The 8,958-nt window shown below is 43.6% G+C and overlaps 1 protein-coding gene across 1 annotated transcript; it reads left to right on the top strand.

Annotated features, from left to right (window-relative positions):
- The first annotated feature begins 1,481 nt into the window (after positions 1–1,481).
- On the top strand, positions 1,482–4,137 carry CUNH9orf131 (chromosome unknown C9orf131 homolog). The gene is given in 5 exon segments (XM_051187609.1): positions 1,482–2,025; positions 2,028–2,117; positions 2,120–2,475; positions 2,477–3,266; positions 3,269–4,137. Coding segments are annotated over 5 exon segments (2,508 nt in total). The 5' UTR covers positions 1,482–1,622.
- Positions 4,138–8,958: the final 4,821 nt, after the last annotated feature.

Consider the following 8,958-nt stretch of genomic DNA (forward strand, 5'->3'; position numbering starts at 1 on the left):
GGCTCTAGGATCCATGTGGGGGTTGGGGGTTCTGTGTTCTATGATGTAGTGATGACCTCAAGAAACTGCCACTAAGCTGAAGAAAATGGAATGGCTGCTAGAAGACCTGCTTAGAGCTAAGGGAGATATTGGGCTTCTCCAAGGTCAGCTAACACATGTTCTGGCCTGCAGACATTGCAGCAGCAGCATCTGCCTCCAAAGTCCAGGGAATCTGGTGATATTATTCTTGTTCATGGTTTGGCAGATCCAAAGATGGTGGCAAATTGGGAAATGGCAACAGCTTCAGCTCTGGTGCTCTGGAGACATGATGATACAAGGCAAGGTAGGTGACCAATGACTTGGATGTGGATCCAGACAACTATTGAAATGACATGTAGGTCAAATGAAGGGCCATTGTTATTTATGGATGTGGTCCCTGATAAGTGATTTTTACGGCACAGATTACTGACTGGGTGAGTGCTCAGTGACATGATTTGAAAGCAAGTGACTAATCACTGACCCTAGGGTACATTCGGAAATGGTGATCTCTAAATAAGAACTGGGTTTTGACATAAACAATGCATGAAGAGCAGGTTAGTGACCACTCATCAGAGCTGTGGGGCAGGTGAACCTGCAATGTAGAACAGAAACTAATGAATGTATGACACATCACACATCTCTAAGAAGCCATCATACCTAATAGTATTATGCTTATTCCCTAGGGACTACAACTTCTGCACCATTTTGCCTTCCTTGATTCTCTGTGCAAGCAAGAGTCAGAGGAGGAAGAAGAATATGGGGAAGAGAAGGAAGAGGAATCATTATCTCTGAGCCCACTAAAACCATATTCTCCTTCCAAAGATGCTTCCACTGGAAATCAATTCACTGCAGACCCACACCAGCCATCCTGTAGTTCTGGGGGCCTCCCCAAGGCCACAGGGATACAAGAACAAGTATTCACACAACCCTCAAGCCCTTCCAGATCCTTCCCTACCTTCCAGATCCTGACCAACCTACCAGTGAGGAACAAGATAACTTCAGGGAGTTCCCTGCAGCAGAGAAAAAGCCAGCTCTTCTGGGGTCTTCCATCGCTACACAGTGAGTCCTTGGAGACTATTTTCCTGAGCTCAGAAGGCCCTTCTCCACTAAAGTTGTCTATTTGTCCTTCTGTCTTCTTCAACAAGGTTCCCTTCCTGCCTGTGTACAACTTGTTGCTTCCCTATTATCACTTTCCAACCTACTATCCTACTCCTAAAGCCCATACTATGAGAAATCTAGAAGGAATAGTACCTGGTTCTCAACTAGTTCAATCTCCACCTTCCCCTCTTATCCCATTAGTACCCTCCAATCTTAAGCCTTTGCTTATAGATTGTAAGGGAATCATATCTGACACCGACACACACACACAGTGCTTTACACAGCAGAAAGAGGTTCCTTGTGTCTCTGAGAATCAAGCCCTACACTCACAGCCTGAGCTCCAAAAAATCAGACCTTCCACATTCTTGTATTCATCTGAGGCCTGGAGGGAGACGCCAGGGGACCCCAGCCTCCAGCAACACAATCCAGACTCACCTTCTGCCTCTCTACTGTATACTTCCAATCCTCATGAAGTCCTAACTAGGTCTGAGGTCCTACAGACAACCATGAAACAACACAAGCACCCAAAAGCCTCTGAATCTGCAATGCCAACTGCAAGCCCACACCCAGCTTCCCTGACAGAATACCAGAAAGCCAACCTTATGAGAGAACTGTCTGGATTGAAAGCTCTCTGGGAAACCACAGTGCAAAATGAGAACCCTCAGATCTATGCACTTCCAATCTCGAACCCTTGCCAATTCACAGTTCCCATGACAGAACCTCAAGAAACTGACCCTCCAGGAACTCCCCTGGATATGAAATTCAGTGGAGAATCATACAACATAAAAGATAACCCCCAAGCTTTTGATCCCCCAATGCCAGCCTCCTGTCAACCACCAGGTTCTCTGTCAGAAGTAAGAAATGTTAACCCCAAAGGAGGACTTTCTGCACTGAAGGACTTCTGGGAAACATGGGACATAAAGAGAAACCGCCTATTTCTAAGTCTCCAGTGTCAGCCCCCTGCCCTCTTCTAGATACCCTGTCAGAACACCAGAGAGAGAACCCCTAAAGGACCTGTCTGGACACGAGCCTTTTGAAACTCCAACCTTGGACTTCAACATGTGGTTCTATGAAACCATTCCTGCATGTGTCCCATTGGGATCTGAGACTCCATTGAAAGGTAAACCTAGCACAGAAAATCTTCGTGTCTATGCAGACCTAGTTTCAGCTCCTAGCCTTCCCTCTGTCTGTCTGCCAGACTTTGCAATGTTGGGCCCCCAAAGAGTCTTTTTAGAGTCTAAAGCTTTATGGGAGACCAAGGGGCAGAGAAAGAAGCTATGGGTGTGTGATTCCCCATGTCCTGACCATGTACCACCTATAGCCCCCTTTTTAGAACCACACAGAATCAATACTGTGGATGACTTCCCCTAGATCAGAAGCTACATGGAAGGATACTGAGCATACAAGAAAATGTTTGTCTTCTGAGTCTCCATTTCTGAACCTCAACCCATCCCCAGCTCTTGTACAGCCACCCCTCAGAGTTAGCCCCATGGAGAACCCATTTACATCTAAAGTTTGGTGTGAGAACATTCAAAGAAAAAATAACTTCTTGGCCTCTGAGCGTCCCGTGCAAAACTTATCCCAACATCTATTTGGAGCCAGCTCCTCGGGAGTCCTCTCTAACCCAGCTGGAGGGTACATGAAGCAGAATGAAAACTGTTGTGTTTTTGTATCCTCAGTTTGGGAATCCAGCTCACCTCCAAACTCTATTTCAAAGTCTCACATAAGTGAGCCTAATGGAAACCCGTGCAACTGTAAGCCTATGGAGTCAGCGTCAGAGCAGAGAAAGGACTCCTGGGCCACTAAGCTACCAGCCTCCAGCTTTCTCTCTGCTCCATCACAAGAGCCACACCCTGACATTGAATTTATATGTAGAAATGTACAAAAAACAGAGGCCTCCCAGACCCCCGGTCCTCTGGTAATGAATCCTCTGCAACTACCATCCTGGCCTCCCATTCTAGCTAAAGCCCTGAAGTCTGAACCTAACCAGTGTGGTCTACAGAAGGAAGAGATGCTCTCAGAAGCCAAGGCAAAGGCTCCATCTTCCCAGGGTGGAACCGTCTCAGGGGTGTGTGACCACCCTGTGAGCCATGCCTGGCAATGGAGTAGAGAATTAAAGATCAGACTAAAGAAACTAAAGCAGAGCCCCACTTTCAAATCCCGGGCCCACAACACTCACTTTGCAGCCCCCCAGCCCTTAACTCCCCAACTGCAGAATCTTGGGGACTCTCTTGTTTCCCACATCAGACTCATCTTCTCAGCATGCACTCCTGCTCTCCAAGTGGTGATCCCTCAAAAGTTCAAAGGACAGAACCTCAGTTTGTCCAGACCCCTCACCACCCTCACCCTTCTAGCAAAGCAGAACAAAAGTCTCAAAAAAACAAGGGGATTAAAGGGAAGGTAGTAGTCCAGACACTATCCCCAGGGAATGTTCATGCAAAGGCTAATGAAAACTGCTTAGGAATGGGAAAGCCCTCAAATACAGGGGCTCTGGTCTCTAGCAAGAGACGTCGAGACAAGACTTTAGCACTACCTTCAGCCCAAAAGAAAGGGAGTCCCAGAAAATCCAAAGCAGAGAAATGTGAAGGAAGGACTAAAAGACTGGGATCATCCACTGCCACAGGGAAAAATAACCCCGCCCAGGCAAGTAGACCAACAGAGATCCCTATACACAGATTTCCTAAAAAGTCTCAGGATAGAGCTCAGCGTTATCCACACGCTGTTCTTGCTCAGCAGTTTCTCTCAAATGCTGTTGGTCCCCAGGATCAACAAAGGGCAGGCTGGGTAGCTGGTGATACACAGAAGCCTCACTATTGTAAGCACTGTGCTTGGGCCCCCAAGGAGAAGCAGCTCCCATCCTCCACACTCCAGCGTCCCCCTAACAGAGGTTTTCAAAGGTTGTTAGCTAAATTTCTAGGTGTCCGTAGACGCCTGCCAACTAAACCCAGTCAGAAAAGTATGATAGTACTGGCACCCAGTATCTCACAACCTGAACCAAACCAGGTGTGGGTACAGAAATAAAGACAAATAGAGAAATCCTAATAAAGTAGTTCAATTAGACAAATCCTATTTACGTCTTCTTTAATGTATAGGTTACTAAAGATACCAGTTCCCTATTCTTCTAGAGCCATATCCCATATTGATTAGGTTCTAGAGCAGGGGTTCTCAAACTGAGGGTTTGAGCAGCCCTTTGACACGCATTGCCTAAGACTATCGGAAAAATTATTCCTAATAGTAGCAATTATGGAAATCATGATAAAGCTGCAGGGTCAGAGGAACACATCCTGGTGCTGTTTCTGAGAGACAAACACTTCATACCATTCACCTAAGTACCAATGCACCCATTCACCTAAGTACCAATGATATAAACAACTGTTGTTTATATTTCACATAGTCCTTCTCTTCATTTACTTGACCTATATAGATTCTGTTGTTGTTTTGAGACAGGGTCTTGTATAGCCTGGACTGGTCTCCAATTTATTATCCTCCTCCCTCAACTTCCCAAGTTCAAGAACTCCAGGTGTATGCCACTAGGTTTAGCTTCTGTATTTCTAATCATTTCTTCTCAGCTTTACATCTCAACTCTGCTCTTTTCTCTCTCAACCCTGCTCTTCTCCTTCCTTGAATTAGCTTATTTGCCCCAAGGTCACAAAACATTTTGGAGATGTGGGAGATTTGTGATTTGTCTTTTTGTTTTTCTTTACTAGAGACTAAATCTAGGGCCTTGCAGTGCTCAGCAAGTGCCCTACCTCTTGGCTAAATCCCCAACCCATTTTCACGTTTAGTAATTGCCCATTTATATAGCTTTTACCCATTTTCCAGAAGCACTCTTAGTGGTATGGTACTAGCTGAATGGATACAATAATTCAGACAAAATACATTTGCCCAAAGTCCAACACATCTCACAGCTAAAATTGAGGGACTGACAGAGATGCAACTCTTTCCTGCCTTGTCTTTTCTAGCTTCTGGGGAATGGTTATGAACCTTAGCTAACTCCCTTTCTACACTTCCAAAGCCATCAAAGGCAAGACAGGTCTCTCACATTATGTATCTTCCTAGCCTCTCTTGTTTCTCTCTTCCTTTGTGGGGGGAGGGGGAACTGGGGATTGAACCCAGGCAGGGTCTTGAACATTCAAGGAAAATGCTTTACCACCTAGCTATATCCCTAGCCCATCTTTTCCCACTTTTAAGGATCCTTGTAACTATGTGAACCTGCCTGAACAATCCTAGACATTGCCTGGTTTACCAAATCCAGGGCTTTAGCACTCTTAAGTTATAGGCCCAGGCTTCGCATTTGTCTTAAAATTCAAATGAAGGAGCCAGGCATGGTGGCACACACCTTTAACCTCAGCATGCAGGAGACAGGCAGACAGATCTTTATAAATCCCAGGCAGCCAGGGCTACACAGAGAAACCCTGTCTTGAAAACAAACAATAAAAAAAAAAAAAATCTGATGATGAATGATGACTTTACTCCCTCTTTCATCCTTAATTCTCCTTTGTATGTACAATAACACATCCACAGGTTACATAGATTAAGGATGTAGACACCTTGCCAGGTATGATGGTGTGGTATACAAATTTACTCTAAGCAATCCAAAGGCAGTGGCAAACAGACCTATGAGACCCAGGCCAGCTAAAGCTATATAGTGAGACCCTGTCTCAAAACAAGACATAGACATCTTAGAAAGCCATCATCCTACATATAAAATGTATTAAGTCAATCAAATTCCATAATGAAACTAATAATTTTTCAAATTAACTAAAAAACATTAAGAGGGAAAAAAAGGTACTAACTCAATTTCTCATGATAACTGCAAACATTTCCTTCCAGTTTTGTTTACAATGACTCTTAATATATCAAAGTCTCACATCTTATGTAGTTTTAAGACTATTTTTCAAGACAGGGTTTCTCTGTATTGCTTTGCTGCTTGTCCTGGAACTAGCTCTGTAGACCAGGCTGGCCTTGAACTCACAGAGATCACCTGCCTCTGTCTCCTGAGTGCTGGGTACCACCAGTGCCCAGGTCAACATTCTCCCTTTTTTTTTTTTTGAGGTGGACTCTCGTGTAGAACAGGCTGTACAAACTTCCTGTGCTAGGGTTACAAGCATGTACCACTCCGATACCTTTATGACCTTGACTTCTAAAGTAATTTCCGGAACATTTATAGTTTGTATATTTAGGTTGGTAAACAAACATTTGAGCATGGAATTTAGTAAAAGTCTAATCCCCCCCCCCAAATAATGCCCAATTTCACCAATCCCATACTCTAGAGTCCACTCCACTAAATAGACCATAGAGCAAAATATGGGGCATTTTCAAGCATTTCTAAACCTGATCCATAGGACCTCATTTTATGAAAAACTTACTTTTCCCTTTAACTTTTTTTTTCCCCCCATAAGGTCTCCCTTCACAGACCTGCATGTTCTGGAACTCAAATTATAGACCAGGCTGACCTTATACTTACAGAGAAATGACTGCCTCTACCTCCCAAATGCTGGGATTAAAAGGGAGTACCACCACTGACCAGACTGGCCTTGAACTTGTTATCCCTTGCCTCTGCCTCCTTTAGAAAATCCTATGAGCATGCACCACCACAACCACCCTAAACCCATCATTCTTAATTCTTCCTATACTCGTCTGCTTTAATCCATCATTGAGCCCTAACACACCTATAAAATCTGTTTCAAATCCATCTCCACTATCACTTTCATAGTCCAGTCATTTCTCACAAGACTGGTTGCCCTAATCCTTTCAATATATTTTTCACTGCTATAGTTCTCTAGAAGTCAACACAATTTCAAGTGTATGTCATAAAATTGAGTAAAAGGAACAATGCTAGCCTAGTTTGCACAGGACCCTGAATTCAACCCCAGAATTGCAAAGGAAAAGAAAGCAAGTCTCCCTCCACAGCAAAAATGTCTTCTGTCTTTTTTGAGACAAGGATTGGAGACACAAGTCTCACTATGTAGCCCAGGAAGGCCTTGAATTTACAATCCTCTTGCCTCCGTTTTCCCAGGGAGTGGGGGAAGGGGAAAAACCCTTTAAACGATATGTATGCATGGTGGCTTACAACTGTAATCCCAGCAGCTGAGATGCAGATATGAGGAAGCAGGAGGATGACTCCCAAGTCTGAGGCCAGCCTGGGCTCTATAGTGAGTTCCAAGCCAACCTCAACTACAGAATAACAACCTGAATCAGAAAAACAAAACAAACAAAGCCAGGTGGTAGGGGCACATGCCTTTAGTTCCAGCACTCTGTTTTCAGAGTTCAAGGCCAGCCTGGTCTAGTGAATGGGTTCCAGGCTACAAAAAGAAACCCTGTCTAGGAAAAAAAAAAAAAAAAAAAAAATTTGAGCAAAAGGACATATAGATGTAATTTGTTATACTGGCCTGGTCAAAATAGTTGTAAATGATGTTTGGCCTACTAAGGAAAGTTTGAATATGATATGTCTAAGTCTGAATATGGTATGGCTATCGGACTGGTTCTTGACATCCCCAACCCCAAGGAAATTACTAAAAAAAAGACCTTATTAACTTTTATGATAATTTTGTGAAATTAACTTTTACTCGCTGAACTACTGAGCTATATGGTTCAGCGAGTAAAACCATTTACTGCCAGACCTGGCAGCCTGAATTCAATCCCCTAAACCCACAGTTCAAGAAACAACTCCTGCAAACTATCTTCTGACCTATATACTCAACACCCACAGACATACCCATAAAATACATACAAATACACATAAATGTAAAAGAAAATTATAAAGTAGTAAGAAGCCAGGCATGCTGGTACACACCTGTAATCTCAACATCCAGGAGCCTTAGGTAAGACATCAGTTTGAATTCAAGGCTAGCATGGAACACACAACAAAACCTTGTCTTTAAAAAGCCAAGCATAGCAGTATATGCTGCTGAGAGCCCTTATCGTTTATTACAGAAGTAGAAATTAATATTCTAGGTGTCAACCCATCAAAGTTAACTTCTGATGGAAGAAACTTGGCTTGCAAGGTTTGCAAGAAATAGACACCAGAATATCTGTTACTTCTGCCTGTAATTTTAAATGTGCTAACTGCATTCTCTCTCTAGCCTGTACAAGTATGGGTCTCATATTTACATTCCTGATCTACTGGGTACATATATCTGTGGGAAGTCAGGAGGATGAGTTTTCATTTGGCTGTATAATCTTGATTTATAGAATATATACTGGGTACCTTGTATTCTCGAAAAAGGCCCCAGAGAAAAGAAACTCTTCTCACTCAGGGATCAGTGGGAACAAAGCCACAGCTTGGCCCAGAGGCTGGAAATGGCAGGCCCCAGATTTTTCACTACATAACCCTTTCCTCTATTTACTCTTTTCAGATATGCCAGGCACTTCTTGCCACACCCTCTCTGAGACACTAGCAAGACAAAAGGTGCCCTGAAAAGTGCATGCCTGGTATTCTTGCTATTGCCAGAGATAGCTAATTGTATCTGTGTGGCTATATAACCTGGAAACTTTGTGAGATCAGGGAGATCTTTTGAAGAATAGAGAGACATGAGAAGAATATGTGTATGAGCTGATCCATTCACCCTCAGATCCCTTTAACCAGCCACCCTCTACACTTTCTGTTTAGTGTCTTGCCTGAACCCTGAAGGGGCAGAGGCTGGCACTCAGAGGTCCCTGATAACACACCTTTGATCCCAGAACTCCAGAGGCAGAGGCAGACAGATCTCTAAGTTTGAGACCAATCTGAAACTATTATTAAGTTTCAGGACCGCCAGTAGTGAATAGTGAGACCCTGTTCCCCACCACCTGCCAAAAAGAAAAAAAAAATTAAAAAAGTAGTATCTCAAAAAAAAAAAA

The sequence above is a fragment of the Phodopus roborovskii genome, unplaced genomic scaffold (genome assembly GCF_943737965.1).
Source record: "Phodopus roborovskii unplaced genomic scaffold, PHOROB, whole genome shotgun sequence".
NCBI classification, from domain to species: Eukaryota; Metazoa; Chordata; class Mammalia; order Rodentia; family Cricetidae; genus Phodopus; species Phodopus roborovskii.